A 21,925-nucleotide genomic window follows, 5' to 3' on the forward strand; every position below is an offset into this window, starting at 1 on the left:
CACGTGTCACTCAATACTTTATTATAACAGCCATAACCCCGGAGAGCAGGTGTTCTGGTTACAGAGATGCTACAGTAGCTGTCTATCCTACAGAAACATGGAAATGCTGTGATGCACTCAACGGAAATATACCAAGAGACTATTAACGCCTCCTGTGAACTCAAAATCCGTGAACTCGAGTTGGGCTGCGTGGCAGTGACTGAGGTCAGAGCCTGGCCTCATAAAGGAGAATACTGCAGGGCACTGCCTGTGGTAGTTTGTGCAAGAGGGACCCAGAAATGCCTGTGCTGAGGCCGGGACTGCAGCTGGCGTCTGCAGAGCTGGCTCTAGGAGCTTTGGTGCAGTGTGGCTGCCGTGCGTTAGCTGGTGTCAGCTGGGTAAGGTGAAAGCCACTACAGAAGTTCAATAAATACAAAGACAAGTCCTGCTTGTTTTACTTAAATGGGAAGGAGAGAAAATCCCATTTCTAGGACCTAGCACCACTGCATGTGGAGTCTGGAGTGCCTTTAGGTGAGATGAGTGGAGATGTTCTCTGTTAGAAAGGTGGCTTATCAAAAGTGTAAGGAGTTTTAGTTTTGGTGGCATGGAAGGAATGGGGGGCCACCCAAAAGGCAGTAGAATTGGTTAAATACTCTGAAGTAGGCAAGGATTCCCAAGTACAGCCAGCATGTTTGTCACCAGACATGCAAATCCAGATGTTGCAAATTCACCTGGCTCAGGCTGATTGTCTGCATCTCTCCACCAGCTCCGTTTGGAAAGCTTGGTGCTGCCTTCCTTTGAAAGCCGCATCAGTGAACACCTCTCAGGCACACACAGAGCAGAGAGAATGATTTTTGTAATACTGGTAAAATGGCTGGGCTGATGGCTAGTGTGTTGAAAGCTTGTATAATAATACTTTCCCCTCCTGCCAAGTTTCCTATAGATAGATCTCAAAGGTTATGGATACAAATCCTCTCGGGAAGCAGACCTAGAGAGGAAGATGTCAGTATGGGTATCAGAGTAGGAGAGGCTCTAAAAGCCTGGGTTGGTTTCTGCTTGTAACTGGTAACAGATGTTAACTGGGATGTTGTAAAGACAAAAGAGACAGCCTGGAATGGATTTTCATCCTTCATCCCTTGGACGTTGGCTTGAGTTCAGGAGAAAGTACTCTGGCCTCGTTTGGCTGCAGATGCCAAGGAGTCTTGTGGTTGTGCTGCGGAGCTCCGTTTCTCCTAGGAGCATTCTTCAGAGGACAGGGAGCTGAACTTTGGCCGGGCACCACAGATGGAAGCATCTGCTTCAGGTGTTGCTGAGCCGCTGCTGAGGCTTCTAGAGGGCAGGGTCTTTGTGCTGCCTCCGTTCAGCTTCATCTCCCCGTTGGTGCTGCCTGTTCCTCTTGCAAACAGCTTGGAGTTCCTTAAGGTGCTGGCAGAAACTGCTGGGGGAGGGGAATATGAGAGGGGGCGAGCTTAGAATTGTTTGATTTACATTCTGCTTCACCAAGCTGTACAAATAAAACCACTTACGGTGCTTTGGTCTGGAGTGCACGGCACTGATGACTGTGGGTATTGGTGACTCCATGCTGTGGACATAAGGAGAGAGCGTGAAGATGGGTGTTACCACCTGCAATTCCAGAGAGACGTAGAAGGAGGGAGCTGGGCTATGTGGGTAGAGCCAAGGGCATGGTAGGGTTGTGAAGGCTAACTCAATAGCATCTGGGCCAAACATCATCTAGAGAAGTGCTGGTGCCTTCCAAGAGTTTAAGCAAGAAGCAGGGCTGAACTGTATGGGGACAGCTGGGGTTTGCTCCGTCTTTCATCAAACCTAAACCAGCCTCAAAGCTTGGGATGTCTGCTTTCTCCCTAGGTGTTTGTGTGCATCTCTCCCACTGTTCAAGCACAAAGAAGCCCAGCTCACCTGCTTTCCTCCCCTTCCACGAGCTTCCTGTAAGTGAGGATCTCCAAGTCCAGGGCCAGCTTGATGTTCATTAGCTCCTGGTACTCCTTCACCAGGTGAGCCATATCCTCCTTGCTCTTTTGGAGGGCCTCTTCTAGCTTGACCAGTTTGGCTTTGGCATCCTTGAGGGCCGTCTCACCATGCTCTCCCGCTTCTTTGATATTCTCCTCTAAGTACAGGCACTGGTGTTGCAAAGGGAAGGAAGGTGGTTGGAGGTGTTAGGTGTGTTGTAGTTTCAGACCTGCATATTAGAGTTTTGTCACCCACCCCAGGACACACCTGGCTTTTCTGGGACACGATGCAGGACCTCAGCTTCTGGATTTGTATGTTTAGGTCTGCAATCTCTCGTCGGCTGTCAAGGAGGTGACCTCCATAGGTGGCTGACTGGGTGTTTCCTTCGTTCAGCTGCAGGGGAGATGGAAGAGTGGGTTATTTGTTCTTCCTCTGCTGTAGCAAAGGAATCTGGGAGGATTCTCACTGCCCCTGGGGAGAAACACCTAACTGGGGAAAAATACCAGGTGTGTGGAAGGATTTAGGGCTCATTCTCATATTGTCTTCTGGCTGTAGCTGCGCCAGGCACAGAGCACACTATCCGTTGTTGTTAACCGTGTTCTTGCTCCCTCTCTTTGGAGGGGGCACCAGTGGAAGATCATTTGCTGCATCTTAGGTGGGCCAGGTTGCCACTGGGAGATGTCCTTGCCTTTCTCCACTGATGGTGTGGAGAGTCTTGGGCAATGAAACTCAACTCCTAATTTACACATGTGAGTTAGGAGGAGCTGATCTGGGTTAGCACTGTCCCTCCCTCCATTCTCAGGTGTAGTCTGTCCCTCCATATCTTGCTGATTCCTGTAGTTTCTAGGCTGATCTCTCTCCTTCTTTCCCTGCCTCTCCCCAGTATCAATCAGATAAGGAGACAAATACCTTTCTCCTGGTAAGGGTTTCAGCCTCCTCCCAGCTCCGAAGAGCCAGGGCTTCATACTGAGCCCTCACTTCTTCCACAATTCTGCTCAGATCGAGCTTGCATGTGTTGTCAATTCCCAGTACAACAGAAATGTCCTTAATTTCTGTCAGCAGCTCCTCGAGTTCCTGAATGGCAAAGAGAGAACAGGACTGAGATACCAAGTATTCAGCAAAGCTACTTGCTGTAAGAGAATACAGCAAGTGTTCTCTAATAAGAGAAGGGAGAAAGAGGCCGCTTCTCTGAACACATCTATCGCTGGCAGACCTATTCCACTCCCCAGAGCTGCTCTCATATGCTGGAGAAACTCACACCAGCCCTGGGGAGTCAGAAAAATGCACACGCAAGCTGCAGTACCACTGACTGGGGTATTTGCTCTCGATGGCAGACTTTGTCACAGTTCTACAAAAAAGAAGTCAAACAATGATGTATGCAGACTCCCCTCAGCGAACCTAAAAAGGATCCTTAATCCATGCCTGTAAACTGCGCTCCTGGGTGGTTTGTGTGCAGACAAGACAGGGCTTGCTGCCTTGGTGCCAAGCAGGTGGTGTACCCGTTCACTTGGCAGCTCCCCCCAGCCTCGGTCTGCTCCTGCAAGGGTTCCCTCTTATCAGCATCTCTGTAGCTGCCTCTTATTTACACCAGTGTGAAAGAGACCTGCATACGTCTCTCCATAGGTCTCTCCCCATCTCTTAGCTTTCATCTTGATGTTTTTGTTCTTCCCTTTTGTGCAGCAGCCTCTAATCTCTTAGAGAAGCAGCTGTATACCTTGTTTGCCTTGTCTGCCTCTGACTGGGGAAACAAAGGGTGCCCTGATGCAGAGATTCATGAATAATAGAGAAGTACCCCACCACTCTTACAGAGAACAGGATTATCGGTGCATTTTTTCCTTACTGTTGTCCAGTCTTTGAGCTTCTTTGTTAATCTTTGAGCACTTTAATGCCTATATGAGAAAATGCATGTGTATTGCAAGGACTTGAGCCTCCTCTGCCAACAAAAAAACGAAACCCAAACCAAACAAAAACCCACCTCCAAAGTAGTGATTTATTAATGAGGATCGAGGCTGGGGTTCTCTTCTGAGTCACTCTAACATACTGCGAGCAAAGATGTCAAGCAGTTACCCACCCACATCTACTTCTCTGCTGGGTATATGTGCCTGTACATTGATGTCAGTCAAAGCAACAGGCATGGGCGAGAAAATGACTAACCTGAAAACCAACTGTGGAGAGGAGAAAGCAGAGAAAGAGAGGTGGAGGGTAATTTCTGTGCATAAAGGGTGAGTTGTAAAAGAAGTGTAGACTGCTGCTGAGGACAACAGTGTGGGACCTAGGAGAAATCAGCTCAAAAGGAAGACAGCAGCCTCCCTGGTTGTGGGGGGAGGGTTGCCTTCAGTGGGGGCCCGGACAGGAGGTGTTGTGCATGGATTCACAGCAGGAGCTGATTTCAGACTACCCCTGTAATTGCCTTGCAACAGGAGTAATTTTAGAGAAGTAAGGCCTCACGGTTGGACACAGGCAGGCCGTGAGTTCTAATGCATTTCTGACATTATGCAGGGCATTCTGCTTCTCTGTGCCTCAGTTTCCCCACAAAGGGTAATAACATTCCTCTGTCAAGCACTTTAATTGTCTGTATTGGTGGAATTCAGACAAATCATTAATATTCCCCAAACACTGCTGAGCCTGCTCGGTAACATTTTACAGGCTCTGAGTAAGTGCCTGAAATCACATCACCGCGTTTGAGCAGATGCAGGCACACTGCGCCCTTTTGGTTTGTTCAAAGGCCTGCAGATGCTGTATCCTTCCCCCCCGTGGTGAAATCATATCCGACTGCATACTCCTTCCAGTGGAAATGGAGTTGGGTTGTGTTACGACAGCATTCAGCACCTCACCCAGGTTCACAGTGGCTTGTCCTGTTTTGTTGTGAGCCTTTCCTCTGGATCCGAATAAAATAACATTCGGCTCACTCATCACCTGCCCCAGGTCTCGAGGCAAACTCTGGCAGTGGGGGTTAGGAGCTGAGGCTAAATGCAGCCCAGCGGGGGGTTAGGTGGGGGGTTTGGGACTGATGGAGGGCTGCTGGAGCAGCCTCCCTGCAAGAGCTGTAGGGCACAAGGAATATCCTGATCAAACTTCTTATGGAGCTGGCTCCCTTAAGGGAAGGGGATTAGCTGATTAGACGCTGCTTTATGCCATTTATCTAGTAGTTGGCTGCAACACCATGCAGCTCTACCAGGCAAGCTCTCATTTTGGTGCAAATTGGGAACAATGACCTCTCTGTATGGGAAATGTCTGCAAAAAGGCTTTTTTTTTTTTCCACAGAAGCTTGCACATGTGCCAAGGCTGCTCTCTCAATTGCGTTTTTACCTGTTCATAGACGGTTTTCTTCAAATTCATCAGCTCCTGAAGCCCATTGAGTTTTACCTCCAGCTCAGTTCTGTGCAAGGTACTCGCGTCTAAATCCTGCAGGAGGTGGAAAGTGTATTAATGAATAGTTTGTTTGAAGTGAATTAATGAGTAGTTTGTCTTTGGGTTCGTAGTCTTTTGTGTTGCCCCCATGTCCCCAGCAAGTGTTGCTTGCTGTTTATGACCTGGTACTTGTGAAATTGGTCTCATGCTCTACAAGCAGGGAGGCTTCTTTGTGGAGACTTCAACTCTGCAGTTGTTTTTTTGTTCTGTTTTTTGTTTTTTTGGGTGAGAGCTTTGGTAGAAGGTTCAAATAGGTAGGGTGGAGAAGGAAGCAGGCAGGGCTGGTCCGTACCCACTCATCTTTTGTTCACCACAAAAAGCAGGGGTTATTGAAAACTGATGCTGTCCACAGAAGTTACCAGAACTGCCCTTCCTGGCTGATGACTGTGTCAGGGAAAACATGCAATTAACCATAATGATAATTTGCAGAGAACATTTCCTCTGTCTAACAATATCCTGCATTCCTGCACCTTGGATTTTTTTTAATGTAAAGACTGTGCACAGCGCCTTCCATTTGAGCTGATATTCAAATGCAGCTACTTCTGGGACAGGATGTTTAAGCAGGGTGTGGCCATACAACAGGTAGCAAAAGCAAACACTTTTATCAGTTTCCAGCCTTTTCCAACCTGTGCTGTCATTCTGTGAGAAAACGTGCCAGGGAACAGAGGTATTGTCTCGGAGGGTCTGGGGTACAAACCTCTCCAGGCCAGGTCTGGCCAGTGCAGTTGCAGTGTGGTTGGACACAGGCACTGCCTGACCCCCCAGGTGCTTCTGCCAAGAGCCACGGGGCTTTTCTGTAACCACAAGTGGCCCAGACTTGCTTATACTTTTCCTATTGAAATTGTGACCATGTTCACCACTCCGCTGTTGTCTTCGAGACCTTATTACCCTGTGAAACCTCAGTGGTACAAGGGCTGTTATGCTCCTGGCTAGCTGGTGTACAGACCATGTAGATGAAAAACTCCTTTTGCCACTGACCTTTTTGAGCTCCATGAAGGTGTATTCCATGCCACTACAGAGGCGAATTTCATCCTCATACCTAAAGAGAGTGGAAAAAAGCCGTCAGAAATTGCACATGAGCCTCTGGGATGCTTAACATTGTCTTGCTGTCCCCCAAAACGCTGACATCTAGGCTTTCTGCTTTTGCTACGATGTCCCACCTACTTGATGTCCTCTGCCCCTAAATAACAGGAGGAGAGAAATCTCTTAGGTATGGGCATCTGGACAAGAGAGAGGGTAACAAGCTGCCACATGCCAGCTGCTCTATAGTAACACCATTAGCACTTTCAGACTGAAAAAAAAAAAAGCAGAGTAAGAGGAGGTAGCTTTAACTCTAATTTAATTTGAGGGCTAAGCAACCTCAGGTTACCTCACATTTGCCACAGAGAGAGAGAGCAGGCACTGCAGAGTGAGGTGTGGTGAGTTGTTCTCTGTGAAAGGCAGGTGCATGCCCAAAGTGTCGCAGATTTTTACGCTAAGCCTTTCTCTTCTGTTTCTTTCAGGTATCCTCAGCAGTTAATTTTCAGAATCTGAGAGGCTTCTCGAGGGAGAAAGCTTCGCTTGTGTAAAATCAGAGAAAGCTGGACTGGCATCAAAACTTATCTTAAGTGTAAGCATGATTAGTGAAGAAACAGAAGACCTGGCAAAGCAATTTTTGGAAAACTGTCCACAGACCAGAAGGTAACAAAAACCATATGGGACAGGGTGGAGTCCTAATGGCTAAACATCCAGCAAGGGAACCAACCCTGCAGGTGCTTAAAAGCAGGTTTGATATGGCAGGACCAGGATGGCAAAGACTTAGTCTGGAGCAAATACATTTCCTGAAGGCTGGCAACAGGCACGAGAGCTAGTTTAGGGAACACACCAGTCCTCATTGGCTCTTGTGGCAAGTGTGTGGCTTGCCCTGATGCTGCTGAAAGCAGCAATCTGAGCAGGAAACCACAGGGTCTCTTTTGGGTCTGATCTGTGACCAGCACTAGGTGGTTTGTTTGCAGTGCATGAGGCCAGAAGCACTATGTGATGGGTGTCTGGTATCTCCTGCTGTGCTGCAGGACACGCTATGGGAGCGTTGGCTCTTCTGTTGAGACTGGAGCAGGTCATGCTGTCAGGGAGGCCCTGGCTTCCCTGCACTTCCATGACACCTCAGGCTCCTCTTATTCTAATGTGCTCATAGCATTTCCAGGCTGGGAATTAAACCTTTTGAGTGCTACTTACAGATGTCACCAAATTGGAGGGCTAAGATCTTTGCAAATGAGGTAAAATGCCATCTCCTAACAGAGCGATGATGATAAAATCAGGAATGACAGACATACTCTGTTGTTTGACGGTCGGGTGCATCGTCACTTTGGCTACAAGCGAGAGGGAGCCTTCTCTGCTGCTGAACAAACTTTTACCAGAAAGAGGAAAAAGCACTGGGAGTGCAGCACAGGGGACTGCTTTGCAGGGCAAGGGGGTAGGTCATGTCTGGGAGCTGACCTGGAATATTGAAAACAGTTCCCTGGAGCCATTGCTTCCTCCACAGAGGAGATAGCGAGGGCACAGGAGGGATCTGATTGTCACAGGCTCTACAGTTAGGCACTTCTAAGGTTCCCCTTTGGTATCCCCATGGTGTTAAACTCACCCTTTCCTTGCCTGCTTTTACAGGGCCAGGCAGCGTGGTTAACAAGATTTACCTGTCTGTTTTTTCTGCTCTTCAGCTGGAATGTTAGCCATGCTGCCAGCAACTATGTACTGAGCTTAATTACAGCCTGCCACTCTTCCTTCATCCTCATGGCATCTCAGCCCAATCCCAGTCTGTCCCAGCCTGCTGAAGCAGCTTTGCACATTGCCAGGCGCTGACATAATCCTGCGTGTGGAACAAACAACGCTCCTGACTGAAAGGGAGCAGGCCAAGCAAGCCAAACATGCTCACCACACGGCTCCGGAGGGACGTGGCGGCCGGGAGGTGACTCACATGGGGATGGAGCCTTCCACAAACACATTACAGCATTTATCTCCTTTAAGGTAATCCTCAAGCAATCATGCATTAAGGCACAAATCCATCCTATCTCACTTTATGCACTTAAGCCGCACTTGAGACAGGCGTCTGGTCGCCTTGGGCTCCTTCCATAATCAGTGAAGCAAAATCAGAGCTGAGTTGCATTTCAGGCAGGCTGCGTTCCTCTCTGGACACACCTCCAAGCCTACCTTAGGGTGATGATATAGTGGTGGGATAGATCTGAGCCTGGTGGCACGGCATTAAGTCAGTCTCTCTTGTGGAGCAAGGAAAGGGGGGAGGGAGCCGCTGAAAACCAACTGCAAAGGTAGAGGTACGTAGACCAACCAATCTTCAGGGGGAAGGCTTTACTATCATAATCCCTGGGTCTCAGTAGTGGCCCATTCAAAGGCTGTCAACCCCATATTTTCCTGCAGTGTTCTAGTCCCACCCCAGAGTTGCTCAGCACATGCAAAAATTCCCTGCCTTCTCATTCAAATGGGTCTTTGCATGTGCAAATCACGCGTGGGGAACTGAAGCAAAGGCTTCACTCCTGGGCAGTTACCCCTGCTTGAGTATGTTTTGGTGCTTGATTTCCTAAAGAAGCAGGGTTTGAGACCCTGTGTCAGCCTTCAACTTATTTCCTTGTCCCTTCTCCATCCTCATCTGTCTTTGGAACAGTGACAGTGGAGAATTGACACTGGTCAATGGCACCCTGAGGAAGTTGGAGGAGGTGGAAACATACCAGCTAGCTAAGTCTCCTATGTGTCTTTTGGAAAGCAATCCCTTAACAGAAGAGACAGAGAAATCTAGGCCTTCCCGAAGAGCACTGACAGGCAGATTCACTTATGATCTCTTGGACAGCAGCCGGCCTGGGCACCACTGCGTGCATGGCTATGTCTGGAGTGTCACAGCAGGGACAAGCAGATGTCCAATTAAAATTGCTAGTGGAGTTACTACCTTTTGCTTCCCCAAAAATATTTCCCTTGGGAAAAGAAACCTCCACAGGAGCTGGAAGCCTCCAAAGTTTGCATGGTTTAAGTAGACCATTTGCTCCAGAAGAACAACTGGGCTGAGGCAGTTGTCTTGCAGGACTCAACAGAGCCAGTGTGGGTTAGGATGGGGTTGGATCGCTGCCTGGAGAAAGCTCAGCAGAAGCAGCAGTTCTCTCCCTGTGAATCACCAGTGGCCAGGAGCAGTTCAGCGGATTGTCACTGTCGCAGAAATCCACCGGTGCTGGCTTTGGGTGTTAGCAGCACCCAATGACAGGGTGGGTTCTGCTTATTTGCTGCTTAGGCCACCCTGGCAGGGCTTGTGCCTTGCAGCTCACAAATAGAAAGCGGAACGGGAGGGCTTTGTAAATGAAGGAAGAGTGCTTGGAGGAGCAGTGTCATTTCCGAAGGCTATTTTCCTGTGGCTATGTAGTCCCACAAAGTGGGAACTTTTCCTAAGATCGATAGTTGTGCTAGTCATAAACTGGTGCCCAGTGTGGATTCTCTGCTGTCTGATCCTGTGCATGGCTACATGCTATGTCCTTATCCCCTGTGTGTGTGGGGTGGGGGGGTGCTCCTGTTCTTCTTGTTGGTCATGGGTTTTGAATTTCTAGCAATATAGCGTACCTGTCTTGTCTACCCGTTTGTCCAACTAGGTTGAAACTGTCCAAGGTCAGAAACGGGGAGGGAAACACACAGCCAGCCAGTTTGCCTAAGCACCCTTATCCTTAAGAAACTGGGCTGAGAAATAAATGAAGACATTCATTTAAATAAATTCATAAAAATAAATTGCCAGACATGGGCAATTAATGAGGTAATTACTGAGTACAAATGAGAGTACAAACTGAGAGAGCAGATGTGTGACTGATCTGATGTTTTTCTACCAGCCTGACCATTTTCCTATATGGGTTTTCCTGACTGTCGCAGAATAAAACAAGGAGTCTCTCTCGTAACTGCAGGGCTACGGAGCCGTTGCTTCCCAGGGGATGTACAAGGAAGAACAAGTGCCCCAGAGAGGTCTTGAGGTCTTATTCCCTTTCCTAAAATATTTAAATGGCACAATCCCTCTTATGGCTTAAATCCAAGTTCAGGGTGGCTACCTGTCAGCAAAGCAAGCATCAGTGATTCCAAGTCTTTTAGTGAAAGCAACATCCAAATGAAGTATGGGCACCCACCACGAGGAATTCAGGGATTTGTAGGCATCTGTACATAAGTGCATCAGTTCTGGAAAGATGCTGAGCATAATGATTTCAGCATAAGGTCAAGAACCAAACTCTTAGCTCCTCTTCTTGCTCTGTCACCAGCTTTCCCCATGTAACTGCTGTCTCCCCGTTACCCTGTCCGTAAAGTGGAGGTATCAGTCCTTCCCCTAATTTGCAGACATGTTGAGTAGCTGGTTGGATCAAAGTCTGCAAAGAGCTTTGAGATCCTTGGGCTAAACTCTCTGGAGAAGGGCACTGTTATTATTTATGCATCACTTTGTTCATCAGGAACAGGTTTGGGCTATTATTACAGCGATGTCTATCAGTGCCAGCAGAGGGGTAGGCCCTTAGCATTGTTGTTCTGTTTTGACAGTGCCCATAGGTGGGTCGCTACAAATCAGCGTGGAAGGCTCCGGAGAGCTTGTGTAGGCAGATGGGTGTAACTGTAAGGGAAAGTATCTAATTGTGGATTCATCTGTGCGGTATGCAAATGACACCGATAATAAGGAAAGCATTGTCTTCTTAAATGAGCCACGGAGCATCTCAAATGTTATCAGAAGATCTTGAAGCTCTTGACAAAAGCAGTGATAAGTGCTCTGCAGCTGGTCCTCTCTTAAACTTTCAGCTGCCTTCATATTTTCTGTCCAGAGGTTTTCTGGGTAAGAATTTGACTCCTTGGTCAAAACAGAACTTTGCTTTAAATTTTGTGGGGAGAAGAGGGAAAGGAGGGGATGTTTGTTAATGCTAAGTAGCCTAGTCCATAAAACAGTTTTGGGAGGAAGTTTTGGTTTGTGATAACAGTCTGGAGAATAAATAATTTTGTTTTATTGGCTGTCATTCCTGGTAATATTGTTCCCCAGAGACGTACTCTGGTCTGAGGCATTTCTCAGATGCCCTGATAATTTGCTTTCTATGGGTTACTTCCATCTCTAGTTAGGGAGAGGCTAGGAAGCTAACTTCTCAAATGCACAGTTCTGTTTGTTCGTCGGAATAACAGGCAGGCTGTGCTAAATCAGTGCCATGCTACTCCTTGTCCACGCAGTTTGACTGGTACCTTGCAAACCCATTCCCTCTTGCACATCCAAGGATATGCAAGGATATACCAGGATATACCTACTTGCTTCGAAAGTTATCCATGCTGCTCAGGACCTTTGTCAGCTCCGACTCGAGATTTTCCTGCTCATAGTTGAGTGCCTTCATCTCTTGATTCATTTTGCTCATGTACTGATCGTAGATGGCCTTGATGTCTGATTCGGAGTGGGAATTGTCTTGATCCTTCAGGAAATTCCACCGTGTCGTCAGGATCTTGTTCTGTTGCTCTAGGCACTGGACCTGCCGAAGAAATTTCAGAGACTTCAGCAACACCAACAGCTGATAGCAAAGCTGACCGAGTGCTTCTGGTCTGGAGACCTCTGGAGTAGCTGCTGGACCTAGCTGAGATCTCCAGGTGAGAACAAGAAACCCTGTAAAGATCAGGCCTGAGGATGGAGGGCTATAGGGACTTGCAGAGGTTTTACACATTACATGCTACTTAATTTCTTGATAGATCATGGTCACATCAAAATGAAAGAGCATCTCTTATTAAGTCATTGAAAAATAACAACTGTTCAGTGCCAGTCCCCTTTACCTCCAAACATATTGAAGTAAAATCTGAAAATCCACTACTGATCATGCACAGATGTAGTGGAATTCTGATCTTACTACCTCAGAGTGGCACAAATTCAAAACATCAGGAAAGATAACGCCTTTCAAATCTGTAGGATTACACCATGGCAAAGTCTGAGCGGTGAATCAGAGTCCTGGGTTGTATTGCAAAGCAAAGCAGCACAGACAAGAACTATGGGAACTCTAGAGAGTAAGTGAAATAATTAGGCTCCATGTGAGGTCTCTGTGTGCCTGTCTGCTTGAGAGAGGATACATTGCATTCTCATCCACCCACTATTCAAATCTGGCACTCGTCTTTCCTAATACTCACAATCTGGACAGTAATGCTCAGTGTTCAACAGTTGTCATCTTCAAAGCTCTTGACTAACTTTAATTAATTATTTGTTACTTCTGTCTCATTGCTCTGTGAACAAAACCAAACTCCTTCAGTTGCATTTTGGCTGGTGATTTCTGAGCTGTCAGTTGCCTCCAAAAACCTTCTGTCATGGAGATGATGCAATGCTGATATAAGTGCATCTGCGCTACAAAGAAGGTACAGCTTCAGCGATGCCTTGTGCAATGAGAGAGCAGTGGAGTGCAGGAGGCTGTGTAAGTTTTTGTGGCCACAAGCAGCATCAATGAATTGAAGAGACAGAGTTCCCTGCTGCTGAGCACTTCACAGATGCACATGGTGAGAGGCAGCATCTTTCCCAAAGAGCTGCTTATCTGAACAGAGAGAAGTGGGAGCATAGTGTAGCCAAGCAAAGCAGTTCTCAGATGTTTGCAGTCTGTTATTAGCAGAAGGGGTAGGAGCTTTAAGATCTGCCAGGTCTCGCTGTTAGAGACCTAATCCTTTTTTCCTGATAACATAGTACATGTCTGTAGACATCAAGCCGGTAGTCCAGTCTGGTGACTGTCTGCTCTGTCCTGGCTCAAAAACAGTGTCACATTGTGTGCATGCGCGAGGCTGTGTACCTTCAGGGTGATGCTGTGGTGGAGCCAGAAAGGGGCATTGCAGGTGGCATGAGGAAGTGGCCTCCAGGGCTACCTGTTGACAATTGGGCCATTTGTTCTCTCCATCTGAGGCATCTTAGGGATTGCAGTAGGGCATCCCTCAGTAAGACTGTGGTCAGCAGGGCTGGGATCAACCTGCGGGATTGGCTGTAGAGAACAACTTCTCATTTTAAGGCAGCTTCCCCATTTGCTACTAGAATAGTGAATAGTTGCATTGGTTGCTGTTCTACATCTATCTCTGACCCTCAAATCAAGTCTCAGTTCCTGACCTTGCTCCTAATGGTTTGTTGCTCTTTTTCCCCCTTAACTTTTCAATTTCTTTCCTGTTCTCAAACCATACACATCCGCTGGGCTGAACTGCTTTCATCTTGACTTCTCATACAGCATCCTTTCCTGCAAAGTCTTTTAACGTGAGCTTTGCAGCAGAATAATCACCCAAATCTGGCCTCGTTTCCTGGAAGACCATGACTGAGCGCAGAAGTGACCAAAGCATAGTCCTTGGAGGTCTCTGCATCTGAGCTGCTCAGGGTAAAGGCAGGGCCTCAAACATGGACTTTGTTCCTCAGCTATTCCTTGTCTTTCGCCTGGACGTATCTGGATCAAATGGAAAGGAAATACTAGCAGATCTGGAACAGCCTGCTGGAAACCCATCAGCAGCAAGCTCCTGAAGTTATTGTTGTCAATTATCTGAGGAATTAGCTGCTCAGGCTTGAGACCATCTGAATTCCCGATTAAAAAGACAAGTTCTCTGTGACAAGGAAGTGTCATTACTTTCTTCTGGAATGAGAGCCTGAGGCAGATGGTTGAAGTTTACCACTTACGTGCCACTTGAAGCTGCAGCCTTCAAAGCTAAATGCAGAAGCTGCAAGTGCTGAAGACAAAGCCACCTAACTAAGGTGGAGCATTTGTATCTTCTGTCCATCAGGCCCATGCTTATCGGCAGGCCACCAGGTTGGGCTTATCGTGAAATCTGGAGCCTCTGTCACTTCTTCCATCTCTGTTTGCACGGAACAAGCTGGTGCCTGTGGTCTGGCTTAGGTACGTATTGTCACTGTGTGGTCTTGCCCCATCTCCCCTATTCCCATCCTTTCTCCTGAGGTCTGGTTTCTGAGCAGGGCTGGATGTATATGCGCACATCCCTCTTCTTCTGGATAGTCAGAGGACCAGGCCTGCAGCACATGCAACAAAACCTATCCAGGTAATTTCCAAAGCAGTTGTTTTCTAGCTTCGCATTGCCAAAATCAGTGCTTAGAAAAGCACAGATGCAGAGGCTGCCTTGCTCCTCCATGCAGGGTCAGCCCCCTGGCACCACCACCCTCCTGTTTGCACATGTAGGTGTGGTGGGTACACAACTATTCAGTTGGGATAGATGCTACGGGAGATGGTCCCCCCCCGCCCTTCTCCTTCCCAGTGTGAACTCAGGTCCTCTTCGAGGTAGACTTAAAGAAAATAATAATAAATAAATAAAATCCCAAGCTGTAGTAGCTTGGCATTGAGAGCCTGTATTGTAGACTGCAGTGAAGCAATCCTCCTAGGAGATTACCATCTGTTTACAGAGCACCAGGGCTTTGCAGAAACCTGCCTCGGCTGGATGAGTTGTTTTCCTTTGAGAAAATCTTCTGCCTTCTCATGGATCTTAAGAGATGAAAGCGACACTTTCTTGGCTGAGTGTGCAACCCCTCACGGTAAAAACCACAGAGGAGGGAGGTGTTGGGGGGGGGGTCTCCCTTGCCCACTGTGCACCTACGGGGATGAATTTCCAGCTGTCTTTCAGCAGCCAGAGAAGAATTTGAGCAGCCACTTTAGTCAGCGTCACTGCTCATGGCTGTCTGTCCACTATGGGAGCCAAGGCCTGCTCCGTCCGGCGCCGTGCCTCTGCTGCCCTGCCTATGCTCAGGGAGGGCCAGGTCCCCGATGGTGGAGCTGCGCGGCCTCCCCAGGGGCCCAGGGGGGTGACAGGCACAGCAAAGGAGATACACAGGCTGCCCGATGCTGCTGACCACAGATGTGGCCCAGCTTTACCTAGAGATGATGCTAGCCCTTGTTAAAAGAGATAGCACCGAAGAAATAACTAATTGGGTAATTAGCCTGATATTCAGAGCCTGGCAGTGGCTAGCTGAAGGCCTCCAGAAGTCCCCTGCCAGACTGGTTAGTGTTTGCTTCCCCACCACCATCCTCATCCCCACACTGCACCGTGGTCCTCAGCAGCTCACCTTACCTTCTCGATTAGGGTCACAAACTGGTTGTTGAGCAACTTGATGTCCTCCGTCTCCTGCTGCCGCATGGCTTGGAAGTCGGTGTCGATATCAAGGTGCACGGGAGCCAGGAGCCTCCCGTCGATGGAGAAGTAAGAGGAGCACTGGTATCCGCCATCTCCGTGGAGGCTGAGGGAGCTGTAGCCATTGCTGGCCACGCCGTTGGGGCTGCAGCGGCCCAGGCGATCTGGGGACGTGCTGGCTGCTTTTCCTCTGCTCATCTTCCCTGACACCTCCCAGGAGGAGAGGGAGCCACTAGTGAAGGCTTTGCAAGGGTTAGTCATGCTCAGCTTGTGGCTCTGCAGCTCTAGGGGAGGAGAAAGGAGGGAAGGGAAAAAAAAAAAAGAGATGAAGTTTTCTTGCTGCTGCTGCCTCAAAGGGAAGGAGAGTAGTGGCACGCTGAGGAGCTTGGTCGGCTAATTCCTGTCTCCTCAGCTCGTGGGTTGGCTAATAAATTACAAGCACCTGTTCTCCTATGTTCATTAAACGGAGGAGGGTGTAACCGTTGATGTAATCCAGATCAACCTGTTGGCTTCTCTTTTTTTTTTTCCTCCTCTCTCTGTACCCTCCTTTCTTCAGGAGCTTGTTTGTGTGGTGAGGGCATAGGCACTCACAGCAAAAACAAATCACTCACAGGTAATTCGCCGGGCCCCAAGCGGCTGCTTTCCTCATCCTTAAATGGTGAAGAAAGCAGTCAAAGGAGCTGGGCTGCTGCAGGCTCGGGGAGGACGGCTCTGAGCCTGGCTGTTGCCGTCGTGCTTGGCTCACGGAGCCCGGGTTCAGCCCATGGCTGGTCTCCAGCCAAAAGGATTGTGATTTTTTTGGGAGTGGGGAGTGTTTGGCTGAGGAAATCATAAAGGAGTCAGAATTTGCTAAGGGCAGGAGTTTGGAAACGTGTCTCAAACTCGTCATAATTAGACTTGCTCATGGTCTTCTGTTGACCATGCAGGTGCATCACACAAGCTTCTGATGGTCTGAGTGTTTTAGGGATGATAGGTCTGGTCTGGAGACCCCAGGTGTGTGGGCCAAGAGTCCTTGAGGTCATTTGGTCATCTGCCTTGGCAGCAACAGGGGCCTTCAAAACCTCTAGACACCAAGCTGGATCTTAAAAGTGCCCATGTCCATCTTTGACACCTGCGTTCCCCCTCCCTGAAAGCTGTGTAAAAGCTAACTTTGGAGACACAAAAACCACTCTTTTAATAAATTCTAGCCTGCTGAGGTGGCACGCCCTTAAATACTTGTTTGGACCTAGGTAGAAACCAACGTTGGACACGGCTCTCTTGAAAGCATTTTCCTGCTTTAACTCAGTTTCTCATGTGAAAAAGCAGGGCAGGAGAACACCCACTTCTGCCTCCTTTGCTTTATTAGCATTGCAGCGTTCTCAGGAAAGGGGATGGTCTTCTCTGCCCAAAATCTGCAATTTCCATTTTGTGGGAAAGCTGCTGTTTTACGGGCTGCTTCTGCCCCGCGTTGGAAGGCAAGCTGGGAATTTCCCTGCCGAATGAAGTGGGAGAAAGCTTGGGTCTGTCGCAGACCTGCTTCAACAAGAAACGTGTCTGATGATAGTAGGAGTTTTTGGCTTTAGAAAGGCTTCACAGGGAAGCTGACCCATTCTGGTAGGGTTATCCTTTTCATCAAGCGTAGTTTCAGTGTTTTGCCAAGAACAGTGTGCTTTCCCAGCGGCACGTCCATCTCGCCTCACGTGTTTCCTGTGATAATCCATTTGAGTACCGAGTCCCTCACTGAATGGATCTGTGTCAAATTTTCCACCTTAATCCCGATGCTTTATTTTGAGGATTAAAACAAAATGTATGGTTGAGAGATGACAAAGCTCATGGCTCTTGCAAGGTGAGGTGAGATTATCTCATCGTGGGCTGCTCGTTTGTGGCTTTGCGGTTGCAGGCACATCAGTGTTGCTGATTAGCATCAGGTCACGGGGCCACGTGGCAGGTTTTTTGCTTCATCTTGTACTGAGGGCAGTTGTGATGGCTCCCTAGGAATGATCCCTCCAAGGGAAGGAGATAGAGGTGAAATTAAGCTAGTTCAATTTAATAGCAGCTGGGAGCTGTATTCTGCACGGAGCTAGGCTGGGTACTAGCACGATGGTGTTTTGCAATATCCCAGGGAGTGCTACTGCAGAGAAAGCGCTGCTGGTCACTGCGTTGGCAACCACATCTCCCTGAGCATCAGTCCCTACTCCTTTCTCCTGCAAGTATCGATCCTTTGTTTCCCTGTTATCTCTTTCTTGAAATGAAACTTCTAACACTGGCTCCAGCCTGTAAGATCATCCAGTCTGGCTGAAATGGCATCACGCAGTGCAGAATGTCAGGGCTTAAAACAATAATGAACTTTTGTCCAGATCTAGTTGTAACATTCTGGTTTTGGAGTCCTGGTTCCTGTATAGGGTCATGTACCATATCCCATGTCCTCTCTGCTAGGTGCTGCTCAGGTGCTGGAGAGGGAGGTAGGATCATTCTGCCACAGAAAGATGCTGGAGGAAGATGACTTAGGATTAAAGCTCACTTTCATGCTTGGGAAAGGCAGGAGGGAAAGCTATTTTCCAGTAGTAGCAACGGGGCCTCTCTACCCTGAGATGAGCAAGGTTTTTCAAAGCTCTGCCTCCTTCCAGGACGGGTAAAATTTGCCATAACCCTCTAAGGAAAGTGTTTGCAAGCGGTCATCTCTGTTGGCAGGTGATGTGAGGATATGTGGGAAGAGCTTGCAAAGAGAGGATTAACTTGCCTTCTAACCTCTCCTTTCTAGGCACCAAGCTGAAGCTCCTGTGCTCCCACCTGCTAGGCAGTGGGGTGAGATGGGGACCCAAGCTTGTCCCTTTATGGGAAGACAGTGCTGCTGCTGGCGCTAGGTCCTAGGGAACCCTGATTTCAGTCTAGTAAGGGCATTACTCCTCGGCAGTGCTACAACAGCCCAATCCTGATCCTGAGATTGATACTGCTCTTTCGTCTTTTAGGTGCACTTAAATGCGGAAGCCTGTGACCCTGTTCCTGGGATGGAGAAGGGAGGGCTGCTTCACATGGTGTGCAGCCAAAGCCTCTCTGCGTGTTTCTCTCCCTTGCTGTCTTCCCTGCCCTGTGGGAGAGGCAGTGCTGAGTCAGGGTGTTTTTTCTCTTCCTGCCGATGTTCTCGATGCTCCTCCTCAGCCAGGTATTTGGTTCAGTTTGGAAATGGCTGTTCTCCAAAATCTGGCTTTGAGATTTGGTGCCAGCCATGTTGACTGCCCAGCAAAACAAGCTGAAAAAGGATGTGAAGCAAGGGGGTTGGACTGGATGATCTTCAGAGGTCCCTTCCAACCTCAACCATTCTGTGATTCTGTGAATAGGAGAGGTGGAGATGTAATGAAGATGAGGTGGAGAATATGATAAAGGGTTCAACCACCTCCAGCCAACTGCTGTGTCCTTCTCCCGTGGTGTCACTGCCCATGTCTGTGCAGCCTGGTCTGGCTTGATCCTGATCCATTCAGATGAAGGAGCTACCACCCAAAGACGTTGCGTGATCTGAGGTCTCCATTGCTTCGAGCTTGCAGTGTGGTTGTTCGGTAGGTTGAGGTCTGGGGGTGGGCACGGGGCAGCTGAAACCACCATGGGGTCACTTGTGGGTGCTCTCTGTGCAGACAAACCTAGAGTCCTGTCACCTTTCCCTTGGTACATGGAGATTTATCCCAGCCATCTGGAAAAGCACCTTGTGGGGTTATTGGCTTAATATATGTATGCTTAGTGAAATAATTTATATATCAAGATTCCATAAGTAATTGCTGTTTATTAAGTATGGGTAACGTATGAAGCATGAACGGCGAATCAGCATTTGCCCCAAGGAATCAGAATGATTAAGGTTAAGCAAGACAGAGACAGGGCCAAGGGGTGCAGAGAGCCACGGAGGTAATGAGTGGGTCAGCAGGACTTGTTTAAGCCTTGTCAGGCACGCGAGGAGCATCTGGAGTGGGAGCTGTCTGTATTGAGGCAAATGACACATCGCAGGGGAATGGCTGATACCGTGGCCACAGGTAGGACAAGGCAGAGCAGCTGCAGGTTCCCAGTTCCAGAGAGCCAAGTTTGGTCCCCAAAGCTTCAAGTTTAAAACCAAACCAAAACAAACAAACAAACAAAAAAACATAGAAGAAGGTCCCTGATTGCTTTTGTTAAATTTGGCCGCTGGCTCTCATCCTGTGACAGCGAAGGCATTTACCTGCTCATAGGCTGGAGATAGGTTCTGGAGACAGCCGTGGGGCTGCAGGCCAGCAGAGCTGGCTTTGTGGCGAGGGGCTTTGATCGCAGGGATGCCTTAGTTCAGCTGTTTCTCAGCCCAGCTCTGCGGTGCCTGGTGGAGAAGGGAAGGTGCCGGGCTGGGCTGAAGGCACGGCCAGAGCAGTGCTGTGGCAGGAGAGCTGGGGACATGCCAGTGACCACAGGGCTGCGTGTTAATTTGGGCCCACGTGTGGTTTGCCATTGCTTTCCTTGTCTGCTGCTGCCTAGCCCTGGGGGGACGGTGATGGGCACTGAGGGAAGCGCTGCAGCTGCCTTACCCATGCTGGATGGGGACAGCGTGGCTGGGCAGAGAGCTGCACCCAGGCTGTGGGGCTTCGGGGATGCTGCTCGGGGGGCTGGCTGGGGATCGTTCTCCAGCTTTCCCCAGCTCCGCTTCATCCTTGCTCTTCCCTTCTCTTTTCTTTCCGTGCCCATCCAAACTTCTGGTGTCACATTTTCATTCTTTCCTCCTCCTTTCATTCCTTTATGTGCTTGCCCAAACCCATGCACATCCCCTTCCTCCTTCCAGCCTGCTGCCCCCTTCCCTCCTCTCTGATTTCTGGGTGCAACATTGAGTAGCTCTAACTGCCATCTAAATCACTTCCCCAAAACAGACGTCACTTGCAAAGAATTTATAGAAGGGCTTGGAAGGCAGGACAGGACGTGCCCACATCTGCTTTGCACTCAGGTTTCCAACCCATCTGCTGCACTTTTGCTCATGTAGTTTCCAGGAAATGTCAAGTTTTGAAAGAAGAAGGAAAAAAAAAAGTCGGGCTAATTAAGTGGTGGTGACATCACTCGTTTCTGCTCCGATGCTGCAGCCTCTTCCCTTCCCACCGTGCAGAGTGGCTGGGTGATACCGTCCGTGCCTAGGGCTCTCCCCTGGGCAACAGCATCCTGTCATCTCCAGAATAAAGGGACGTGGTTTCATCTCAGAAACCGCTGCTTTTTCAGTCTGCTGAAGACTGTTCCAGAATCTGTGAATCTCCACGTGTCCTCAGCTGTCCATCGTCACCGGTCCCAGTGCCAACCAGTGGGCTCTTTGAGCCCACTCTTCAGAGCTCTGTCAGGAGCCTGGAGGTTGCCTGGCTCCTTTCTAATAACCTGTCCTGTTAATTTGGCAAATGGCTTCTCCTTTCTCCTTGTCCCTGCTTGTAAAAAAGGCATAAACGAGACAGTGTGAGGATTTACTGCTTCGTGTTTCTCAATCCACACTTGGGCAAATGACTTCATTCCTTTTAGACAGCACCCAGTATCCACCACTCTGATTACAATCTGGCTCTGTGCTCTTGTGTCACTTTTAATTAGGCATTTTGTTTCTGCATTGTGTGTCATTCTCACATGGTTTGCAGCATAAATAATGATGCATTGTGTTTCAGTGGGTACTGCGAGCCTTTAGCTCTTAATGAGGTTGCATGGATATTTATGAAGCCATGTACCTGTTTTGCAACATGCAGGTTGCAAGGCTAAAACATGCTGGGATCTTTCTGTGGAGAGAGAGAAGACCTAAGACACCAAGGTGATAGTTGGTAGGTGGACATCTGCCTTGGGAATTGCAGAAACCTGTAATTTTGCCCCGAGGTGGGGATAGTTGGCTCTGATCAGAGCAATCCCAGCGTGCAGCATCTCCTCTCATAAAATCAGTGTTGCAGAAATTTAAAGGAAGCCAAAAAACCCTGATGAGGGCACACAAGGCAAGGTGTCTTTGGGGGTATCTTGTCTCTCTGCGAGGACTGGGGCTCCTGCTACTTGTGTCCTCAGGTGGGAGCCATGGGCTGGGATCCAGGCATGATGAGAGTGGGAAAAGAAGGGGATGGTGTCACTGCTTGATGAGGCAGCTGTGGTAGCACAGGCTGGGAGCAAGGGGATGTGGGAGCTGCTTAAGCTGCCTTCTCCAGTGCCTCCATGCGCCTCACTTGCACCTGCTTTGTGCCTGCTCTTTTCAGAGGCCATGTGCCCAAACCATCAGGCAAAAGATCTCTTTTTACTTTTTTTTTCCAGCTGCTTACATTAACTGCATCTCAGTCTCCCTTACTTCCCACCTTGTGCCACCAACACCTTTCTGGAATGAAGGCAAAGAAGTCATCCAGCCATGCCCACACCTTTCCACAGCTCTCCTCGGGGCGCTTTGTTGTGCTGCACGCTTTGTAAGTGATGCCACCCAGCGCTCCTCGGCATGGGCAGAGGCCCTGGGCACGGCATGGCAGCTCCTGGTCACTGCTTG

At 48.8% G+C, this 21,925-nt stretch overlaps 2 protein-coding genes across 2 annotated transcripts in view; one reads left to right on the forward strand and one right to left on the reverse strand.

Annotated features, from left to right (window-relative positions):
* Positions 1–15,723, reverse strand: LOC118260642 (keratin, type II cytoskeletal 80-like). The gene is made up of 9 exons (XM_035571039.1): positions 15,403–15,723; positions 11,644–11,858; positions 6,337–6,397; positions 5,257–5,352; positions 2,857–3,021; positions 2,215–2,340; positions 1,897–2,117; positions 1,506–1,561; positions 1–1,414 (listed from the first exon to the last, which is right to left on the reverse strand). Exons 1-9 carry the CDS (start codon positions 15,721–15,723, stop codon positions 1,212–1,214), a joined length of 1,464 nt encoding a protein of 487 aa, XP_035426932.1. The 3' UTR covers positions 1–1,211.
* LOC118260641 (keratin, type II cytoskeletal cochleal) overlaps positions 11,515–21,925 on the forward strand; it is a 27,432-nt gene continuing 17,021 nt past the window's right edge. The window contains exons 1-4 of the mRNA XM_050715994.1: positions 11,515–11,973; positions 14,110–14,222; positions 14,300–14,382; positions 14,741–14,869. The gene's annotated coding sequence lies outside the window, so the exon portion shown is untranslated. The remainder of the gene's footprint in view (positions 11,974–14,109; positions 14,223–14,299; positions 14,383–14,740; positions 14,870–21,925) is intronic.

This window comes from Cygnus atratus, chromosome 29, assembly GCF_013377495.2.
Source record: "Cygnus atratus isolate AKBS03 ecotype Queensland, Australia chromosome 29, CAtr_DNAZoo_HiC_assembly, whole genome shotgun sequence".
NCBI lineage: Eukaryota > Metazoa > Chordata > Aves > Anseriformes > Anatidae > Cygnus > Cygnus atratus.

Excerpts from the sequence above, each read along its gene's own strand:
- LOC118260642 (XM_035571039.1), bottom strand. The coding sequence starts at position 15,723 with ATGACTAACCCTTGCAAAGCCTTCACTAGTGGCTCCCTCTCCTCCTGG. Across the intron at positions 5,353-6,336 it reads CCTTCATGGAGCTCAAAAAG|GATTTAGACGCGAGTACCTT; the intron begins GTCAGTGGCAAA and ends CACCTCCTGCAG. Across the intron at positions 3,022-5,256 it reads AGAAAACCGTCTATGAACAG|GAACTCGAGGAGCTGCTGAC; the intron begins GTAAAAACGCAA and ends TTTGCCATTCAG.